This window comes from Oncorhynchus nerka, linkage group LG25 (assembly GCF_034236695.1).
Source record: "Oncorhynchus nerka isolate Pitt River linkage group LG25, Oner_Uvic_2.0, whole genome shotgun sequence".
Taxonomy (NCBI): Eukaryota; Metazoa; Chordata; class Actinopteri; order Salmoniformes; family Salmonidae; genus Oncorhynchus; species Oncorhynchus nerka.
This window is the reverse complement of record NC_088420.1, coordinates 2,338,690-2,362,319: the sequence shown is the minus strand read 5'-3', so window position 1 is coordinate 2,362,319 and position 23,630 is coordinate 2,338,690. Positions and strand designations below refer to the sequence as shown.

At 47.0% G+C, this 23,630-nt stretch overlaps 1 protein-coding gene across 5 annotated transcripts in view; it reads right to left on the bottom strand.

The window, feature by feature from the left end:
* nme7 (NME/NM23 family member 7) overlaps positions 1 to 23,630 on the bottom strand; it is a 241,436-nt gene that overhangs the window by 212,530 nt on the left and 5,276 nt on the right. For 4 of the 5 annotated variants that reach the window (XM_065009467.1, XM_065009469.1, XM_065009468.1 and 1 more), the window contains exons 2-4: positions 16,173 to 16,274; positions 11,467 to 11,633; positions 9,071 to 9,181 (exon numbers count right to left, since the gene is read on the bottom strand). In XM_065009467.1, the coding sequence (XP_064865539.1) occupies positions 9,071 to 9,181; positions 11,467 to 11,633; positions 16,173 to 16,274 (380 nt within the window). The remainder of the gene's footprint in view (positions 1 to 9,070; positions 9,182 to 11,466; positions 11,634 to 16,172; positions 16,275 to 23,630) is intronic. The other variant, XM_065009471.1, reaches the window with a different exon arrangement.

The following is a 23,630-nucleotide window of genomic DNA, read 5'->3' as shown; positions in this document are numbered from 1 at the left end:
AGGTCCCCTGGCACGCCATATGTTAACAACAGGTAATAACACAGCCCAGGTCCCCTGGCACGCCATGTTGACAACAGGTAATAACACAGCCCAGGTCCCCTGGCACGCCATATGTTAACAACAGGTAATAACACAGCCCAGGTCCCCTGGCACGCCATATGTTGACAACAGGTAATAACACAGCCCAGGTCCCCTGGCAAGCCATATGTTGACAACAGGTAATAACACAGCCCAGGTCCCTGGCACGCCATATGTTGACAACAGGTAATAACACAGCCCAGGTCCCCTGGCACGCCATATGTTGACAACAGGTAATAACACAGCCCAGGTCCCCTGGCACGCCATATGTTGACAACAGGTAATAACACAGCCCAGGTCCCCTGGCACGCCATATGTTGACAACAGGTAATAACACAGCCCAGGTCCCCTGGCACGCCATATGTTGACAACAGGTAATAACACAGCCTAAGTCCCCTGGCACGCCATATGTTGACTGCAGGTAATAACACAGCCCAGGTCCCCTGGCACGCCATATGTTGACAACAGGTAATAACACAGCCCAGGTGCCCTGGCATGCCATATGTTGACAAAAGGTAATAACACAGCCCAGGTCCCCTGGTACGCCATATGTTGACAACAGGTAATAACACAGCCCAGGTCCCCTGGCATGCCATATGTTAACAACAGGTAATAACACAGCCCAGGTCCCCTGGCATGCCATATGTTAACAACAGGTAATAACACAGCCCAGGTCCCCTGGCACGCCATATGTTGACAACAGGTAATAACACAGCCCAGGTCCCCTGGCACGCCATATGTTAACAACAGGTAATAACACAGCCCAGGTCCCCTGGCACGCATGTTGACAACAGGTAATAACACAGCCCAGGTCCCCTGGCACGCCATATGTTAACAACAGGTAATAACACAGCCCAGGTCCCCTGGCACGCCATATGTTGACAACAGGTAATAACACAGCCCAGGTCCCCTGGCACGCCATATGTTGACAACAGGTAATAACACAGCCCAGGTCCCCTGGCAAGCCATATGTTGACAACAGGTAATAACACAGCCCAGGTCCCCTGGCACGCCATATGTTGACAACAGGTAATAACACAGCCCAGGTCCCCTGGCACGCCATATGTTGACAACAGGTAATAACACAGCCCAGGTCCCCTGGCACGCCATATGTTGAAAACAGGTAATAACACAGCCCAAGTCCCCTGGCACGCCATATGTTGACTGCAGGTAAAAACACAGCCCAGGTCCCCTGGCACGCCATATGTTAACAGGTATTAACAAAGCCCAGGTACCCTGGCACGCCATATGTTAACAGGTAATAACACAGCCCAGGTACCCTGGCGCGCCATATGTTGACAACAGGTAATAACACAGCCCAGGTCCCCTGGCACGCCATATGTTGACAACAGGTAATAACACAGCCCAGGTCCCCTGGCACGCCATATGTTGACAACAGGTAATAACACAGCCCAGGTCCCCTGGCACGCCATATGTTAACAGGTAATAACACAGCCCAAGTCCCCTGGCACGCCATATGTTAACAGGTAATAACACAGCCCAGGTCCCCTGGCATGCCATATGTTAACAGGTAATAACACAGCCCAGGTACCTTGGCGCGCCATATGTAGACAACAGGTAATAACAGCCCAGGCCCCCTGGCACGCCATATGTTGACAACAGGTAATAACACAGCCCAGGTCCCCTGGCACGCCATATGTTGACAACAGGTAATAACACAGCCCAAGTCCCCTGGCACGCCATATGTTGACAACAGGTAATAAGACAGCCCAGGTCCCCTGGCACGCCATATGTTGACTGCAGGTAATAACACAGCCCAGGTCGCCTGGCACGCCATATGTTGACAACAGGTAATAACACAGCCCAGGTCCCCTGGCACGCCATATGTTGACTGCAGGTAATAACACAGCCCAGGTCCCCTGGCACGCCATATGTTGACAACAGGTAATAACACAGCCCAGGTCCCCTGGCACGCCATATGTTGACAACAGGTAATAACACAGCCCAGGTCCCCTGGTACGACATATGTTGACAACAGGTAATAACACAGCCCAGGTCCCCTGGCACGCCATATGTTAACAACAGGTAATAACACAGCCCAGGTCCCCTGGCACGCCATATGTTGACAACAGGTAATAACACATCCCAGGTCCCCTGGCACGCCATATGTTAACAACAGGTAATAACACAGCCCAGGTCCCCTGGCACGCCATGTTGACAACAGGTAATAACACAGCCCAGGTCCCCTGGCACGCCATATGTTAACAACAGGTAATAACACAGCCCAGGTCCCCTGGCACGCCATATGTTGACAACAGGTAATAACACAGCCCAGGTCCCCTGGCAAGCCATATGTTGACAACAGGTAATAACACAGCCCAGGTCCCCTGGCACGCCATATGTTGACAACAGGTAATAACACAGCCCAGGTCCCCTGGCACGCCATATGTTGACAACAGGTAATAACACAGCCCAGGTCCCCTGGCACGCCATATGTTGACAACAGGTAATAACACAGCCCAGGTCCCCTGGCACGCCATATGTTGACAACAGGTAATAACACAGCCCAGGTCCCCTGGCACGCCATATGTTGACAACAGGTAATAACACAGCCTAAGTCCCCTGGCACGCCATATGTTGACTGCAGGTAATAACACAGCCCAGGTCCCCTGGCACGCCATATGTTGACAACAGGTAATAACACAGCCCAGGTGCCCTGGCATGCCATATGTTGACAAAAGGTAATAACACAGCCCAGGTCCCCTGGTACGCCATATGTTGACAACAGGTAATAACACAGCCCAGGTCCCCTGGCATGCCATATGTTAACAACAGGTAATAACACAGCCCAGGTCCCCTGGCACGCCATATGTTGACAACAGGTAATAACACAGCCCAGGTCCCCTGGCGCGCCATATGTTAACAGGTAATAACACATCCCAGGTCCCCTGGCACGCCATATGTTAACAACAGGTAATAACACAGCCCAGGTCCCCTGGCACGCATGTTGACAACAGGTAATAACACAGCCCAGGTCCCCTGGCACGCCATATGTTAACAACAGGTAATAACACAGCCCAGGTCCCCTGGCACGCCATATGTTGACAACAGGTAATAACACAGCCCAGGTCCCCTGGCACGCCATATGTTGACAACAGGTAATAACACAGCCCAGGTCCCCTGGCAAGCCATATGTTGACAACAGGTAATAACACAGCCCAGGTCCCCTGGCACGCCATATGTTGACAACAGGTAATAACACAGCCCAGGTCCCCTGGCACGCCATATGTTGACAACAGGTAATAACACAGCCCAAGTCCCCTGGCACGCCATATGTTGACTGCAGGTAAAAACACAGCCCAGGTCCCATGGCACGCCATATGTTAACAGGTAATAACACAGCCCAGGTACCCTGGCGCGCCATATGTTGACAACAGGTAATAACACAGCCCAGGTCCCCTGGCACGCCATATGTTGACAACAGGTAATAACACAGCCCAGGTCCCCTGGCACGCCATATGTTGACAACAGGTAATAACACAGCCCAGGTCCCCTGGCACGCCATATGTTAACAGGTAATAACACAGCCCAAGTCCCCTGGCACGCCATATGTTAACAGGTAATAACACAGCCCAGGTCCCCTGGTACGACATATGTTGACAACAGGTAATAACACAGCCCAGGTCCCCTGGCACGCCATATGTTAACAACAGGTAATAACACAGCCCAGGTCCCCTGGCACGCCATATGTTGACAACAGGTAATAACACATCCCAGGTCCCCTGGCACGCCATATGTTAACAACAGGTAATAACACAGCCCAGGTCCCCTGGCACGCCATGTTGACAACAGGTAATAACACAGCCCAGGTCCCCTGGCACGCCATATGTTAACAACAGGTAATAACACAGCCCAGGTCCCCTGGCACGCCATATGTTGACAACAGGTAATAACACAGCCCAGGTCCCCTGGCAAGCCATATGTTGACAACAGGTAATAACACAGCCCAGGTCCCCTGGCACGCCATATGTTGACAACAGGTAATAACACAGCCCAGGTCCCCTGGCACGCCATATGTTGACAACAGGTAATAACACAGCCCAGGTCCCCTGGCACGCCATATGTTGACAACAGGTAATAACACAGCCCAGGTCCCTGGCACGCCATATGTTGACAACAGGTAATAACACAGCCCAGGTCCCCTGGCACGCCATATGTTGACAACAGGTAATAACACAGCCCAGGTCCCCTGGCACGCCATATGTTGACAACAGGTAATAACACAGCCTAAGTCCCCTGGCACGCCATATGTTGACTGCAGGTAATAACACAGCCCAGGTCCCCTGGCACGCCATATGTTGACAACAGGTAATAACACAGCCCAGGTCCCCTGGCACGCATGTTGACAACAGGTAATAACACAGCCCAGGTCCCCTGGCACGCCATATGTTAACAACAGGTAATAACACAGCCCAGGTCCCCTGGCACGCCATATGTTAACAACAGGTAATAACACAGCCCAGGTCCCCTGGCACGCATGTTGACAACAGGTAATAACACAGCCCAGGTCCCCTGGCACGCCATATGTTAACAACAGGTAATAACACAGCCCAGGTCCCCTGGCACGCCATATGTTGACAACAGGTAATAACACAGCCCAGGTCCCCTGGCACGCCATATGTTGACAACAGGTAATAACACAGCCCAGGTCCCCTGGCAAGCCATATGTTGACAACAGGTAATAACACAGCCCAGGTCCCCTGGCACGCCATATGTTGACAACAGGTAATAACACAGCCCAGGTCCCCTGGCACGCCATATGTTGACAACAGGTAATAACACAGCCCAGGTCCCTGGCACGCCATATGTTGACAACAGGTAATAACACAGCCCAAGTCCCTGGCACGCCATATGTTGACTGCAGGTAAAAACACAGCCCAGGTCCCCTGGCACGCCATATGTTAACAGGTAATAACACAGCCCAGGTACCCTGGCGCGCCATATGTTGACAACAGGTAATAACACAGCCCAGGTCCCCTGGCACGCCATATGTTGACAACAGGTAATAACACAGCCCAGGTCCCCTGGCACGCCATATGTTGACAACAGGTAATAACACAGCCCAAGTCCCCTGGCACGCCATATGTTGACTGCAGGTAAAAACACAGCCCAGGTCCCCTGGCACGCCATATGTTAACAGGTAATAACACAGCCCAGGTACCCTGGCGCGCCATATGTTGACAACAGGTAATAACACAGCCCAGGTCCCCTGGCACGCCATATGTTGACAACAGGTAATAACACAGCCCAGGTCCCCTGGCACGCCATATGTTGACAACAGGTAATAACACAGCCCAGGTCCCCTGGCACGCCATATGTTAACAGGTAATAACACAGCCCAAGTCCCCTGGCACGCCATATGTTAACAGGTAATAACACAGCCCAGGTCCCCTGGCATGCCATATGTTAACAGGTAATAACACAGCCCAGGTACCTTGGCGCGCCATATGTAGACAACAGGTAATAACAGCCCAGGCCCCCTGGCACGCCATATGTTAACAGGTAATAACACAGCCCAGGTCCCCTGGCGCGCCATATGTTAACAGGTAATAACACATCCCAGGTCCCCTGGCACGCCATATGTTAACAACAGGTAATAACACAGCCCAGGTCCCCTGGCACGCCATATGTTGACAACAGGTAATAACACAGCCCAGGTGCCCTGGCACGCCATATGTTAACAGGTAATAACACAGCCCAGGTCCCCTGGCGCGCCATATGTTAACAGGTAATAACACATCCCAGGTCCCCTGGCACGCCATATGTTAACAACAGGTAATAACACAGCCCAGGTCCCCTGGCACGCCATATGTTGACAACAGGTAATAACACAGCCCAAGTCCCCTGGCACGCCATATGTTGACAACAGGTAATAACACAGCCCAGGTCCCCTGGCACGCCATATGTTAACAACAGGTAATAACACAGCCCAGGTCCCCTGGCACGCCATATGTTGACAACAGGTAATAACACAGCCCAGGTCCCATGGCACGCCATATGTTAACAGGTAATAACACAGCCCAGGTCCCCTGGCACGCCATATGTTGACAACAGGTAATAACACAGCCCAGGTCCCCTGGCACGCCATATGTTGACAACAGGTAATAACACAGCCCAGGTCCCCTGGCATGCCATATGTAGACAACAGGTAATAACACAGCCCAGGTACCCTGGCGCGCCATATGTAGACAACAGGTAATAACAGCCCAGGCCCCCTGGCACGCCATATGTTAACAGGTAATAACACAGCCCAGGTCCCCTGGCGCGCCATATGTTAACAGGTAATAACACATCCCAGGTCCCCTGGCACGCCATATGTTGACAACAGGTAACAACACAGCCCAGGTCCCCTGGCACGCCATATGTTGACAACAGGTAATAACACAGCCCAGGTCCCCTGGCACGCCATATGTTGACAACAGGTAATAACACAGCCCAGGTCCCCTGGCATGCCATATGTTGACAACAGGTAATAACACAGCCCAGGTCCCCTGGCACGCCATATGTTGACAACAGGTAATAACACAGCCCAGGTCCCCTGGCACGCCATATGTTAACAGGTAATAACACAGCCCAGGTGCCCTGGCATGCCATATGTTAACTGTTCTGCCTTACTATTATTCAACCATGCTGGTCATTTATGAACATTTGAACATCTTGGCCACGTTCTGTTATAATCTCCACCCGGCACAGCCAGAAGAGGACTGGCCACCCCACATATGCTCTCTCTAATTCTCTCTTTCTTTCTCTCTCTCTCGGAGGACCTGAGCCCTAGGACCGTGCCCCAGGACTACCTGACATGATGACTCCTTGCTGTCCCCAGTCCACCTGACTGTGCTGCTGCTCCAGTTTCAACTGTTCTGCCTTATTATTATTCGACCATGCTGGTCATTTATGAACATTTGAACATCTTGGTCATGTTCTGTTATAATCTCTACCCGGCACAGCCAGAAGAGGACTGGCCACCCCACATAGCCTGGTTCCTCTCTAGGTTTCTTCCTAGGTTTTGGCCTTTCTAGGGAGTTTTTCCTAGCCACCGTGCTTTTACACCTGCATTGTTTGCTGTTTGGGGTTTTAGGCTGGGTTTCTGTACAGCACTTTGAGATATCAGCTGATGTACGAAGGGCTATATAAATAAATTTGATTTGATTTAACAACAGGTAATAACACAGCCCAGGTCCCCTGGCACGCCATATGTAGACAACAGGTAATAACACAGCCCAGGTCCCCTGGCACGCCATATGTTGACAACAGGTAATAACACAGCCCAGGTCCCCTGGCACGCCATATGTTGACAACAGGTAACAACACAGCCCAGGTCCCCTGGCACGCCATATGTTGACAACAGGTAATAACACAGCCCAGGTCCCCTGGCACGCCATATGTTAACAGGTAATAACACAGCCCAGGTACCCTGGCGCGCCATATGTTGACAACAGGTAATAACACAGCCCAAGTCCCCTGGCACGCCATATGTTGACTGCAGGTAAAAACACAGCCCAGGTCCCCTGGCACGCCATATGTTAACAGGTAATAACACAGCCCAGGTACCCTGGCGCGTCATATGTTGACAACAGGTAATAACACAGCCCAGGTCCCCTGGCACGCCATATGTTGACAACAGGTAATAACACAGCCCAGGTCCCCTGGCACGCCATATGTTGACAACAGGTAATAACACAGCCCAGGTCCCCTGGCACGCCATATGTTAACAGGTAATAACACAGCCCAAGTCCCCTGGCACGCCATATGTTAACAGGTAATAACACAGCCCAGGTCCCCTGGCATGCCATATGTTAACAGGTAATAACACAGCCCAGGTACCTTGGCGCGCCATATGTAGACAACAGGTAATAACAGCCCAGGCCCCCTGGCACGCCATATGTTAACAGGTAATAACACAGCCCAGGTCCCCTGGCGCGCCATATGTTAACAGGTAATAACACATCCCAGGTCCCCTGGCACGCCATATGTTAACAACAGGTAATAACACAGCCCAGGTCCCCTGGCACGCCATATGTTGACAACAGGTAATAACACAGCCCAGGTGCCCTGGCACGCCATATGTTAACAGGTAATAACACAGCCCAGGTCCCTGGCGCGCCATATGTTAACAGGTAATAACACATCCCAGGTCCCCTGGCACGCCATATGTTAACAACAGGTAATAACACAGCCCAGGTCCCCTGGCACGCCATATGTTGACAACAGGTAATAACACAGCCCAAGTCCCCTGGCACGCCATATGTTGACAACAGGTAATAACACAGCCCAGGTCCCCTGGCACGCCATATGTTAACAACAGGTAATAACACAGCCCAGGTCCCCTGGCACGCCATATGTTGACAACAGGTAATAACACAGCCCAGGTCCCCTGGCACGCCATATGTTAACAGGTAATAACACAGCCCAGGTCCCCTGGCACGCCATATGTTGACAACAGGTAATAACACAGCCCAGGTCCCCTGGCACGCCATATGTGTGAATAATCAAGCCCACCCCCTACCTTTGAATGGGAGGAACTTTGGCACTTGGCAGAACGAGCTGTCTGGCACATATCACATTTCTCTCAAAATGGTATATTCTCATCTCTCACTCTATTGTCCTTCACTGGCACCCTCAGCAACGGAAAGATAGTCGTGGAATGCTGGAACTTAGCTCTTTTCATACTAATGTAGCTTTACCTCAGACTGACCTTCCGGGCAAAGGAGACATGGAGTTATGAATTGAGAAAAAGAAAGCTTTTGTTCTTTCACTTTAAAACACATCTCTGAGTGGGTGCAGCTCTATAAATAGTAGCCCAGCAGCCCCAGGCCTGGGAGGACATCTGACAACAAACCCTGTCATTAACACTGGACACATTACAGACTACAGCCATATGTAACTGAGCTTATTGCCAATGCAATAATCATCAGCCCCACCTAGACAGTCACCTGCGTCTCTCAGCTGAAATAATAACTTTGACCTTTACCACGTCAGCTTTGTCATTTTGGCTTTGGTTAGGATCAGGTTGGCGTCATTGATCATCTGTAGAATGTCTCCCATCTTGTTGACTGCATCTGGTTTTATCATAGCAAGAGTTCTACAGGAAAACAAGGGAAGAGAGAGAGAGAGAGAGAGAGAGAGAGAGAGAGAGAGAGAGAGAGAGAGAGAGAGAGACATGCTTTGTACATTGTGTGCCATGTGGATTGAAAACCTGGGTTTTAGTGTTCAGTACATCACATCTCTCACAACCAGGCAATATCTCAGCTGCGAGAAGATATATAGTTTGGCGGCATCCAGAGGAAGGAAAGGTCTGATAAACCTAAAGTTGGATAATCCAAACTTTACCATGTTTAACCACCTTCTTCACGTGTTTCTGAAAATGTCAAGTTGGGAGTCCAACATGAAGTTAGACACAGCGTTCAGATTATCCTCTATTAACAAGAACAACTGGTTGTGAAGAATCAAAGGATTTCTTAGAGAAGTACATACAAACAGTCTTGTCAATATTTAAATACAGGCAAGAATTAGTCATTCATTTAGGAACATGTACCATAGCTTCAGTTAACTTGTTAACAACTAGTTGTCTATTTTTTGTTTTGTTGTGCACATACAGAATTGTATCGTCTGCATGTTAACTTGTGGGAAAGCAAGTGGGAGATAATTTATATAGATGGTAAACAGAAGGGGGCCTAATATTGACCCTTGTGGGACCCATAATCTTGATGGACAGATTAACTAGATGTACAGGAATTCAGAATATTGGTTTATTATTATCCATGGGAGTGATAACTGTGGTCTTGTTTGAAAATCTTTGTGCCAGTTCCCTGACAGAGTCAACCATTTATTTTTAAAGGTGGTGAATATGAAATTGGAGTCTTGAATTAGAATCCCATTAACCTAGCAACACTGCTCCCTTATATGGCTTAAAGAAGTGTGAGAAACAAGCAAAAATATTCAGTACGTTTGTGCTTAAATACTAAATAAATACTGCACTCTGACCCACAAAACGTCTTTACTAGATTCAAAACATGATGTAGTTTCATAGGAATTTGCAGCTGTTGTTAATCTGCTAACTTCTGACATGCCGTTACTACAGCTGGAAAGAGAGCAGTTGAAGGATTACTCAAACATCTACGGACATATTCAATCAATCCTTACACTGAATACAAATATAAGGGCAACAAGTTACAATTCATTAGGCCCTAATCTATGGATTTCACATGACTGGGCAGGGGGGCAGCCATGCCCCCCCCCCCAGACGATGCCACAGACAAAGAAGCCGGATGTGGAGGTCCTGGGCTGGTGTGGTTACATGTGGTCTGTGGTGGTGAGGCCGGTTGGACATATTGCCAAATTCTCTACAACGACAATGCCAATTGCACGCTCCCTCAAAACTTGAGATATCTGTGGCATTGTGTTGTGTGACAAAACTGCACATTTTAGAGTGGCCTTTTATTACCCCCAGCACAAGGTGCATCTGTGTAATAATCACTGTGTAATGATCACGCTGTTTAATCAGCATCTTCATATACCCCACCTGTCAGGTGGATGGGTAATCTTGACAAAACATAAAATGCTCACTAACAGGGATCTTAAATTTGTGCACAACATTTGAGAGAAATAAGCTTTTATGTTGTGTACGGAAAATTTCTGAAAACATTTATTTCAGCTCATGAAACATGGGACCAACACTTTATTTTTGTTCAGTATAGATCCGGAGTGGATATTTTGGATCCGCAAACAGATTTGAATAGAAGAAGATTTCATACCCTCTAACATTTTGATAAAACTCTTTTGGGTAGTACTTAAAACGGTAAGTTGTTTGCAAATAATTTTTTTTAAATGACAGAAAATGTTGTTGATGTGGTCACTAAAAAAAGCTGTAACTTTTCATCAGAATATGATTTTGATCAAAACGCCAGATTTGAGTAGTAGATTAGTGAATGCTATAACGTTTTGTCTGTTGTTCCAAAGCGGTCAAAAAGTAGTTGATTTGTGTCAAGAGTTGCATTGTTGCATTTACAGTGAACGGGAGTTGGATGTGGCGATGTCACAATGAGGCCTTTTTGAAATCTTAAAGGAAATGTCATGTAAGCGGATAGAGGACAAAAAATATATATTTATACATCACTTCAAAAGTATAAAAGATATTATAAAAAAAAGTTGCAGACAAACAAAATTCTGTATCCATCTGCACGTTTTAAAGTTTGAATGGCGTTTCTATCTTAAACGGTGTAGGAGGAGGGTTCCAGAGAAGAAGAAGTATGTCGAAGACTGTTTGCTTTGCAAGTCCCATTGATTATGCTCAGCTCATCAGGCCCCTTGCTGATGTGAGGACGTTCTACAGAGATGTTGCACCACCACAGCAACATACATACATACCTCTCTTTCTTGCTGCCGAGCTTGTTTCCTGTATACTGGTCTCCATATCCAATCAGGTCGAGTTGGCGGGAGAACACGTTCACGCGGTTTCCAACAAACAGGTCCTCCTGGTGAAGCTCATCGTATTTGGTCCGCCTCAGGAAGGTACGCTGGTTCTTCACATCAAACTGGAAAGAAAACAAAATAACATTTCTAGCAGGTCCCTAATAAAAGAAAACACAAAACCTGAGCATTTCAAGACCTGAGCATTTCAAGACCTGAGCATTTCAAGACCTGAGCATTTCAAGACCTGAGCATTTCAAGACCTGAGCATTTCAAAACCTGAGCATTTCAAAACCTGAGCATTTCAAAACTTGAGCATTTCAAAACCTGAGCATTTCAAAACCTGAGCATTTCAAGACCTGAGCATTTCAAGACCTGAGCATTTCAAGACCTGAGCATTTCAAGACATGAACATTTCAAGACCTGAGCATTTCAAGACCTGAACATTTCAAGACCTGAACATTGCAAGACCTGAGCATTTCAAGACCTGAGCATTTCAAGACATGAACATTTCAAGACCTGAGCATTTCAAGACCTGAGCATTCACTGAGGAAAAAAAACATTACTTGTTTTATGCAGAGAGACATGAGCTGATAGTTTCTTCAATAGAGTACCACAGTATGAGTCATAACACCCATAAAACCTAGTGGTCAAACAAGGAAATGGTTCCAATCGTTTTTTCCACCATACATTTTTCCCAAAGGGGATTTTAGAAACCCTTCAAATAAGGTCTGTGTTTCGTGTAGACTTACCCTGGCGTGATGTTTTGATAGCCTGGTCTGTGTTTCGTGTAGACTTACCCTGGCGTGATGTTTTGATAGCCTGGTCTGTGTTTCGTGTAGACTTACCCTGGCGTGTCGTTTTGATAGCCTGGTCTGTGTTTCGTGTAGACTTACCCTGGCGTGTCGTTTTGATAGCCTGGTCTGTGTTTCGTGTAGACTTACCCTGGCGTGTCGTTTTGATAGCCTGGTCTGTGTTTCGTGTAGACTTACCCTGGCGTGATGTTTTGATAGTCTGGTCTGTGTTTCGTGTAGACTTACCCTGGCGTGTCGTTTTGATAGCCTGGTCTGTGTTTCGTGTAGACTTACCCTGGCGTGTCGTTTTGATAGCCTGGTCTGTGTTTCGTGTAGACTTACCCTGGCGTGATGTTTTGATAGCCTGGTCTGTGTTTCGTGTAGACTTACCCTGGCGTGTCGTTTTGATAGCCTGGTCTGTGTTTCGTGTAGACTTACCCTGGCGTGTCGTTTTGATAGCCTGGTCTATGTTTCGTGTAGACTTACCCTGGCATGATGTTTTGATAGCCTGGTCTGTGTTTCGTGTAGACTTACCCTGGCGTGTCGTTTTGATAATCGTGTAAATCTCTTGAACAAGGTGACTTTTATCAATATATTAGCCTGCATTTTTCCCCCCCAAATGAAATGCTAATTACGTGCTAATGTGGCTATCATAAAGAACTACAAATACCATGATGATCTGGACGAGACTGACGAATGTGAGGCAAAGGGAAGAATCCCTGGATTGACTATATAATGCTAGCTAAATGTAGTAAACAAATTGGCTACATTTCTTTAAATGGACTATTCTGTGAACTGTCTTGTGTAAGTTTTATATTGACACAATACCTGTTAGTAAAGGTGTCTGCTAGAGACCTGCAGGATCAATACCTGGTAGTAAAGGTGTCTGCTAGAGATGAGGTAGTAAAGGTATCAGAGATGACCTCCAGGATCAACACCTGGTAGTAAAGGTATCAGAGATGACCTGTAGGATCAATACCTGGTAGTAAAGGTATCAGAGATGACCTGTAGGATCAATACCTGTTAGTAAAGGTGTCAGCTAGAGATGACCTCCAGGATCAACACCTGGTAGTAAAGGTGTCTGCTAGAGACCCCCAGGATCAATACCTGGTAGTAAAGGTATCAGAGATGACCTGTAGGATCAATACCTGTTGGTAAAGGTATCAGAGATGACCTGTAGGATCAATACCTGGTAGTAAAGGTATCAGATAGAGACCTGCAGGGTCAATACCTGTTAGTAAAGGTATCAGAGATGACCTGCTGGATCAATACCTGTTAGTAAAGGTATCAGATAGAGACCTCCAGGATCAATACCTGGTAGTAAAGGTATCAGAGATGACCTGCAGGATCAATACCTGGTAGTAAAGGTATCAGAGATGAGGTGCAGGATCAATACCTGGTAGTAAAGGTGTCTGATCAATAGAGATGAGAGATGACAGGATCAATACCTGGTAGTAAATGTATCTGCAGGATCAATACCTGAGACCTGCAGGATCAATACCTGGTAGTAAAGGTATCAGCTAGAGACCTGCAGGATCAATACCTGGTAGTAAAGAGATGACCTCAGAGATGAGGACCTGCAGGATCAATACCTGGTAGTAAAGGTATCAGAGATGACCTGCAGGATCAATACCTGGTAGTAAAGGTGTCAGAGATGACCTGCAGGATCAATACCTGGTAGTAAAGGTATCAGAGATGACCTGCAGGATCAATAACTGGTAGTAAAGGTATCAGAGATGACCTGCAGGATCAATACCTGGTAGTAAAGGTATCAGAGATGGATCAATACCTGGTAGTAAAGGTGTCAAGAGATGACCTGTTAGGATCAATACCTGGTTAGTAAAGGTATCAGATAGAGACCTGCAGGATCAATACCTGGTAGTAAAGGTATCAGAGATGACCTGCAGGATCAATACCTGGTAGTAAAGGTATCAGAGATGAGACCTGCAGGATCAATACCTGGTAGTAAAGGTATCAGAGATGACCTGCAGGATCAATACCTGGTAGTAAAGGTATCAGGATCAATACCTGGTAGAGAGAGATGACCTGCAGGATCAATACCTGGTAGTAAAGGTATCAATATGACCTGGGATCAATACCTGGTAGTAAAGTATCAGAGATGACCTGCAGGATCAATACCTGATCAATGCAGGATCAATACCTGGTAGTAAAGGTATCAGAGATGACCTGCAGGATCAATACTGGTAGTAAAGGTATCAGAGATGACAATACCTGGTGCAGGTATCAAGGTACCTGACCTGCAGGATCAATACCTGGTAAAGGTATCAGAGATGACCTGCAGGATCAATACCTGGTAGTAAAGGTGTCTGACTAGAGACCTGCAGGATCAATACCTGGTTAGTAAAGGTGTCTGCTAGAGACCTGCAGGATCAATACCTGGTAGTAAAGGTATCAGAGATGACCTGTAGGATCAATACCTGGTAGTAAGATGGTCATCAGAGATGACCTGTCAGGATCAATACAATACTGGTAGTAAAGGTATCAGAGATGACCTGTAGGATCAATACCTGGGATAATACCTGTAAAGGTATCAGATAGAGACCTGCAGGGTCAATACCTGTTAGTAAAGGTATCAGAGATGACCTCAATACCTGCAGGATCAATACCTGGTAGTAAAGGTATCAGAGATGACCTGCAGGATCAATACCTGTTAAAGTAAGAGATGACCTGTATCAATACCTGGTATAAAGAGACCTGCAGGATCAATACCTGGTAGTAAAGGTAGAGATGACCTGCAGGATCAATACCTGAGTAAAGGTATCAGAGATGACCTGCAGGATCAATACCTGTTAGTAAAGGTATCAGATAGAGACCTGCAGGATCAATACCTGTAAAGGTGTGAGGTGCAGGATCAATACCTGAGATGTCTGCTAGGTGCAGGATCAATACCTGTTAGTAAAGGTGTCTGCTAGAGACCTGCATGATCAATACCTGGTAGTAAAGGTATCAGAGATGACCTGTAGGATCAATACCTGGTAGTAAGGGTATCAGAGATGACCTGTAGGATCAATACCTGTTAGTAAAGGTATCAGAGATGACCTCTAGGATCAATACCTGTTAGTAAAGGTATCAGCTAGAGACCTGCAGGCCTGCCTACACCACAGGACCGTGTGATTAGTATCAGCCCCTGGCCTGCCAACACCACAGGACCGTGGGATTATATCAGCCCCTGGCCTGCCTACACCACAGGACCGTGGGATTATATCAGCCCCTGGCCTGCCAACACCACAGGACCGTGGGATTATATCAGCCCCTGGCCTGCCAACACCACAGGGCCGTGTGATTGGTATCAGCATCCTCCCCACACTCAGCCCCTGGCCTGCCAACACCACAGGACCGTGTGATTAGTATCAGCCCCTGGCCTGCCTACACCACAGGACAGTGTGATTAGTATCAGCCCCTGGCCTGCCTACACCACAGGACCGTGTGATTAGTATCAGCCCCTGGCCTGCCAACACCACAGGACCGTGGGATTATATCAGCCCCTGGCCTGCCAACACCACAGGACCGTGGGATTATATCAGCCCCTGGCCTGCCAACACCACAGGACCGTGGGATTATATCAGCCCCTGGCCTGCCAACACCACAGGACCGTGTGATTAGTATCAGCCCCTGGCCTGCCAACACCACAGGACCGTGGGATTATATCAGCCCCTGGCCTGCCTACACCACAGGACAGTGTGATTATATCAGCCCCTGGCCTGCCTACACCACAGGACCGTGTGATTAGTATCAGCCCCTGGCCTGCCAACACCACAGGACAGTGTGATTATATCAGTATCCTCCCCACACTCAGCCCCTGGCCTGCCAACACCACAGGACCGTGTGATTACCTAGCCTAATGCTTACCATCTCCACAGAGCCATCTTTGGGGTAGAACAGCAGCTGGTAGCGGCGCAGGAGAGCAGCACTGGGGTCATACCACTCTGCCAGGAAGGCAAAACGTTCCTCCTGAAAACAACAGTGAGAAGCAGAGGGATGTCAGACAGTGACCTAGCACAGTGACCTAGCACAGTGACCTAACACAGTGACCTAGCACAGTGACCTAACACAGTGACCTAGCACAGTGACCTAGCACAGTGACCTAACACAGTGACCTAACACAGTGACCTAGCACAGTGACCTAGCACAGTGACCTAACACAGTGACCTAGCACAGTGACCTAGCACAGTGACCTAGCACAGTGACCTAGCACAGTGACCTAGCACAGTGACCTAGCACAGTGACCTAACACAGTGACCTAGCACAGTGACCTAGCACAGTGACCTAGCACAGTGACCTAGCACAGTGACCTAACACAGTGACCTAACACAGTGACCTAACACAGTGACCTAGCACAGTGACCTAGCACAGTGACCTAGCACAGTGACGTAACACAGTGACCTAGCACAGTGACCTAACACAGTGACCCAACACAGTGACCTAGCACAGTGACCCAACACAGTGACCTAGCACAGGTTAACGGACCCTAATGTTTTGATCTAACAGAGGTTAAGGTTACAAGGATGTAAAAGGTTACAAGTGTTGTGTTCAAGACCACGTAAATCGAGTCCAAGTCAAGACGAAGACTGGAGGGGAGTGGGGGGGGGGCAGAGTCAAGACTGAGACAAGGGGTTCAAGACAAGACCAAGACTAGAAAAATGTGAGTCCAATTCAAGACCATAATTGTAATTTTGTCAAATCAGCACCATAATAACAGTTCAAAACGTCCAGTATTTCTGTGTTCATATTTCAGAACAACATCTGGGTTCTTTAGACATTAGAATAGTGAAATAAGGCATGCTGGGGGAAAATAGAGCCACTGGGCCTTCAACAAAGGGCTAAGGATTTATACGACAATGATTATAATAATATTATAATTAACTATTATTTTCAATTATGTTCTGATTTAATCTCGGCAGTTTTTGTTGGAAAGGAAAGGGTTAACACTGAAGAGGGAAAAAAAGATCCAATCAGGATTTTTCTTTGCTGGTCTCTGGGCAGATAAACTGAGCTAGCTAAGTCAGCCATTGGCCAACAGAAGTTAGATAAAGGCATCTGCCATTCAACTGTATTAGGGCAAAATGTTGGAGTGACAGTGGAATCAACCGATCACATTTTGACTTGGGTAAGACCGGGTGGGAAAATGGGTGGGACCGGCTATTTTGCAGCTGCAGCAAATGTAATCAAAGAGGATGGTTGTTGCTCATTTGATGGCTTCTCCCTTTTCAAGAATAACTTTCAACAAGAAGTTAATTAAGTTTCCAATGAGCATCATCTGCTGAGTGGAACTGTGTTTTTCACTTCAGTGCTGCTGACAGCCATCTCTTTGAAAATAACTTGTGTGTGAAACATTGTTACATTTAAAGTAGAACTGACAGCATTTTAGCAACATGAAGAAGGAAAAAAATGCACAAATGTGAATCAACAACAATCTGATTGGCCTGTCAGGACCTGGCTCCCCAGTAGGGTGGGTCAGGGTTTCCTCTGCCTTCATTTAAATCAACAACAATGCTTTAAACCATCAATCTGATTGGCCTGTCAGGACCTGGCTCCCCAGTAGGGTGGGTCAGGGTTTCCAACAATGCATCAATCTGATTGGCCTGTCAGGACCTGGCTCCCCAGTAGGGTGGGTCAGGGTTTCCTCTGCCTTCATTTAAATCAACAACAATGCTTTAAACCATCAATCTGATTGGCCTGTCAGGACCTGGCTCCCCAGTAGGGTGGGTCAGGGTTTCCTCTGCCTTCATTTAAATCAACAACAATGCTTTAAACCATCAATCTGATTGGCCTGTCAGGACCTGGCTCCCAGTAGGGTGGGTCAGGGTTTCCTCTGCCTTCATTTAAATCAACAACAATGCTTTAAACCATCAATCTGATTGGCCTGTCAGGACCTGGCTCCCCAGTAGGGAGGGTCAGGGTTTCCTCTGCCTTCATTTAAATCAACAACAATGCTTTAAACCATCAATCTGATTGGCCTGTCAGGACCTGGCTCCCCAGTAGGGTGGGTCAGGGTTTCCTCTGCCTTCATTTAAATCAACAACAATGCTTTAAACCATCAATTGGCTGATTGGCCTGCTTTAAACATCAATCTGGACCTGGCTCCCCAGTTTCCTCTGCCTTCATTTAAATCAACAACAATGGATTGGCCTGTCAGGACCTGGCTCCCCAGTCAGGGTTTCCTCTGCCTTCATTTAAATCAACAACAATGCTTTAAACCATCAATCAATCTGATTGGCCTTCATGGCTCCCCAGTAGGGTGGGTCAGGGTTTCATTTAAATCAACAATGCTTTAAACCATCAATCTGATTGGCCTGTCAGGACCTGGCTCCCCAGTAGGGTGGGTCAGGGTTTCCTCTGCCTTCATTTAAATCAACAACAATGCTTTAAACCATCAATCTGATTGGCCTGTCAGGACCTGGCTCCCCAGTAGGGTCATTTAAATCAACAACAATGCTTTAAACCATCAATCTGATTGGCCTGTCAGGACCTGGCTCCCCAGTAGGGTGGGTCAGGGTTTCCTCTGCCTTCATTTAAATCAACAACAATGCTTTAAACCATCAATCTGATTGGCCTGTCAGGACCTGGCTCCCCAGTAGGGTGGCTCAGGGTTTCCTCTGCCTTCATTTAAATCTGCCGCTGCCCACAACAGAATCATTGACCGCCACACCGAAAGAAACCTCCTACTTCTACCGAACATAGTTTCAATAAAATTGTGTAAAGCACATTCACTTTTCTTGGTAAATAGATCATCTGTCTGGGTTCAACACAGTTCTGAAGGTTAACATCAATTACATCTATAATATTGCTGCCACAATTGTAACGGCAATTAGCTATCCAATATCCACAAGTATGTTGATGATAGGAACATGGTTAACTAACGTTACTAATCTAGCAAGTTAGCTAGCTAGCTAGTTCATTTGTAATTGTATCAAGTGCAAACAAGATAGCTACATTTATCCGTCTTCGGTTAGATTTTTTTTGCGAAAGAGAGAAAGCAGCGAAAGAGAGAAAGCAGCGAAAGAGAAAGGGGGAGCGGAGACAAGAGTCAGGTAATGTTAACTTAGCTAGCTAACGTCAAATCAGCCTGAATTCAATTCAACTTTACTTAGTTAGCTAACTCTTTAAAAAAGCTTAAGCTATCATTTTTTTAAACAAGTGTATGGTTTACTTTCCTAGACAGACAAGAGGCAGAATCCCAGTAGTGAGGTAGGGATGCATGAGTCACAGAATGGAGCAGAGGAGAGAGCCATGAGGGGAGATGTAAGGAGAAAAGGAAAGGAGAGAGGAGAGCAGAGTGAAACAGAGGAAAGGAGAGTGAAACAGAGGAAAGGAGAGAGGAGAGGAAAAGAGGAAAGGAGAGGAGCAGAGGAAAGGAGAGGAGAGAGGAGAGGAACAGAGGAGAGAGGAGAGGAGCGAGGAGAGGAACAGAGGAAAGGAGAGAGGAGAGGAACAGAGGAAAGGAGAGAGGAGAGCAGAGAGGAAGGAAGGAAAGGAGAGAGGAGAGGAACAGAGGAAAGGAGAGAGGAGAGCAGAGAGGAAGGAAGGAAAGGAGAGAGGAGAGGAGCAGAGGAAAGGAGAGGAGCAGAGGAAAGGAGAGAGGAGAGGAGCAGAGGAAAGGAGAGGAGAGAGGAGAGGAACAGAGGAAAGGAGAGAGGAAAGGATTGAGGAGAGGAACGGAGGAAAGGAGAGAGGAGAGCAGAGAGGAAGGGAGGAGAGGAACAGAGGAAAGGAGAGGAACAGAGGAAAGGAGAGAGGAGAGGAACAGAGGAAAGGAGAGAGGAGAGGAACAGAGGAAAGGAGAGGAACAGAGGAAGGATAGAGCGAGGAAGGGAGATGAAGGAGAAGAAAGAGTAGATAAAAGGAGAGGAGGAGTGGAACAGAGGAAAGGAGAGAGGAGAGGAACAGAGGAAGGAGAGAGCGAGGAAGGGAGATGAAGGAGAAGAAAGAGGAGTAGATAAAAGGAGAGGAGGAGTGGAACAGAGGAAAGGAGATTATTTTATTTCACATTTAAAGGAGAGCTAGTTGAGAAACCTTTATTTAACCAGGAAGGGAGATGAAGGAGAGAAAGAGGAGTAGATAAACCAGAGGAGGAGGGAACAGAGGAAAGGAGAGAGGAGAGGAACAGAGGAAAGGAGAGGCTAGAGAACAACAGATTTAACCAGGAGGAGGAGAGGAACAGAGGAAGGAGAACCAGGAAGGGAGATGAAGGAGAAGAACACCTTAGATAAAAGGAGAGGCTAGTTGGAACAGAGGAACCAGGAGGCTAGGAGAGGAACAGAGGAAAGGAACCAGGTAGGAACAGAGGAAAGGAGAGAGGAGAGGAACACCTTTAGAGGAAGGAGAGACCTTTATTTAAGGGAGATGAAGGAGAAGAAACACCTTTAGATAAAAGGAGAGGAGGAGTGGAACAGAGGAAATTTAGAGACTGTGAGAGGAACAGAGGAAAGGAGAGAGGAAGGAACAGAGGAAAGGAGAGAAGAGGAACAGAGGAAGGAGTTACACAAGGAGATGAAGGAGAAGAAACAATAGATAAAAGGAGAGGAGTGTGTGCAAGAGGAAAGGAGAGAGGAAGGAACAGAGGAAAGGAGAGAGGACTAGGAACAGAGGAAAGGAATATAGCCACTAACAGAGGAAGGAGAGAGCGAGGAAGGGAGATGAAGGAGAAGAAATAGGAGTAGATAAAAGAGAGGAGGACTAATAGAGGAAAGGTAGGTAGTTGGTTGGAACAGAGGAAAGGAGAGATGGGCTGGAACAGAGGAAAGGAGAGAGGAGAGGAACAGAGGAAGGAGAGAGCGAGGAAGGGAGATGAAGGAGAAGAAAGAGGAGTAGATAAAAGGAGAGGAGGAGTGGAACAGAGGAAAGGAGAGAGGAGAGGAACAGAGGAAAGGAGAGAGGAGAGGAACAGAGGAAGGAGAGAGCGAGGAAGGGAGATGAAGGAGAAGAAAGAGGAGTAGATAAAAGGGAACAGGGGAAAGGAGAGAGAGAGGAACAGAGGAAAGGAGAGAGAGAGGAACAGAGGAAGGAGGAGCCAGTGGGTTTGAAGGAGAAGAAAGAGGAGAGATAAAAGGAAGGAGGAGTGGAACAGAGGAAAGGAGCCGGAGAGGAACAGAGGAACAGGTCAGGAACAGAGGAAGGAGGTATAAGGTGATGAAGGAGAAAAAGGATGGATAAAAGGAGAGGAGGAGTGCAAACCAATCTGGATTATTAGTACATTATTTTATTTCACCTTTATTTAACCAGGTAGGCTAGTTGAGAACACCTTTATTTAACCAGGTACTGCTAGTTGAGAACACCTTTATTTAACTACTGGCTAGTTGAGAACACCTTTGGTTAACCAGGTAGGCCAGTTGAGAACACCTTTATTTAACCAGGTAGGCTAGTTGAGAACACCTTTATTTAACTAGGTAGGCTAGTTGAGAACACCTTTATTTAACCAGGTAGGCTAGTTGAGAACACCTTTATTTAACCAGGTAGGCTAGTTGAAACACTGCAGGTGGCACAGTTGAAACACCTTTATTTAACCAGGTAGGCTAGTTGAGAACACCTTTATTTAACCAGGTGGCTAGTTGAGAACACCCATTTAACCAGGTAGGCTAGTTGAGAACACCTTTATTTAACCAGGTAGGCCAGTGGAGAACACCTTTATTTAACCAGGTAATCTAGTTGAGAACACCTTTATTTAACCAGGTAGGCTAGTTGAGGAACACCTTTATTTAACCAGTTTGGCCAGTTGAGAACACCTTTATTTAACCAGGGGCTAGTTGAGAACACCTTTATTTAACCAGGGGCTATCTGAGAACAAAAGATTTAACCAGGTAGGCTAGTTGAGAACACCTTTATTTAACCAGGTAGGCTAGTTTTTAGAGAACACCTTTATTTAACCAGGTAGGCTAGTTTGGGAACACCTTTAGAACCAGGTAGGCTAGTTGAGAACACCTTTATTTAACCAGGTAGGCTGTTGAGAACACCTTTATTTAACCAGGTGGCTAGTTGAGAACACCTTTATTTAACCAGGTAGGCTAGTTGAAATTCTCAATTCATTTAACCAGTGCAGTGGGAAGCTGGGAACAGGTGCTTTATTTAACCAGGTGGCTTTGAGAACAAGTGTCCCATTTAAACTTTGACCTTGTGCTAAGATAAAGCAAAACAGTTTGACACAAACAACAACACAGAGTTACACATGGAATAAACAAGCACACAATAGAAAATCTGTATACAGTGTGTGCAAATGAAGTGAGGAGTTACAATAAATAGGCCATACTAGTGAAGTAATTACAATATAGCAATTAACACTGGAGTGATTTTGTGCAGATGACGATGTGCAGTAGAAATACTGGTGAGCAAAAGAGCAGAAAAACTAATATGGGGATGAGGTAGGTAGTTGGTTGGATGGGCTATTTACAGATGGGCTGTGTACAGCTGCAGTGATCGGTAAGCTGCTCTGACAGCCAATGCTTGAAGTTAATGAGGGAGATATGTCTCCAACTTATTTTTGCAGGTCGTTCCAGTCATTGGCAGCAGAGAACTGGAAGGAAAGGGAAAGGAGGAATTGGCTTTGGGGATGACCAGTGAAATATATCTGCTGGAGCGCGTGCTAAGGGTGGGTGCTGCTATGGTGACCAGTGAGCTGAGATAAGGCAGGGCTTTACCTAGCAAAGACTTATAGATGACCTGGAGCCAGTGGGTTTGGTGGCGAATATGTGTACCCGAGGACCAGCCGAGTGGAGCATACAGGTCACAGTGGTGGGTGGTATAAGGTGCTTTAGTAACAAAACGGATGGCACTGTGATAGACTGCAACCAATTTGCTGCATCCAATCAATTGAACCCTGTGGCACCCCATAGAGACTGCCAGAGGTCCGGAAAACAGGCCCTCCGATTTTGACACACTGAACCCTGTCTGAGAAGTAGTTGGTGAACCAGGCGAGGCAGTCATTTGAGAAACAAAGGCTGTTGAGTCTGCCGATAAGAATGTGGTGATTGACAGAGTCGAAAGCCTTGGCCAGGTCTATGAATACTGCTGCACAGTAATGTCTCTTATCGATGGCGGTTATGATGTCGTTTAGGACCTTGAGTGTGGCTGAGGTGCACCCATGACCAGCTCGAAACCAGATTACATAGTGGAGAAGGTAAAATAAAATTCAAATGGTAATCTGTTAACTTGGATTTCAAAGACCTTAGAAAGGCAGGCTCAGGATAGATTTTAGGTATGTAGCAGTTTGGGTCTGAGGGTGTGTCCCCCTTTGAAGAGGGGAATGACCACCAGCTTTCCAATCTTTGGGGATCTCAGACAAAAGAGAGGTTGAACAGGCTAGTAATAGGGGTT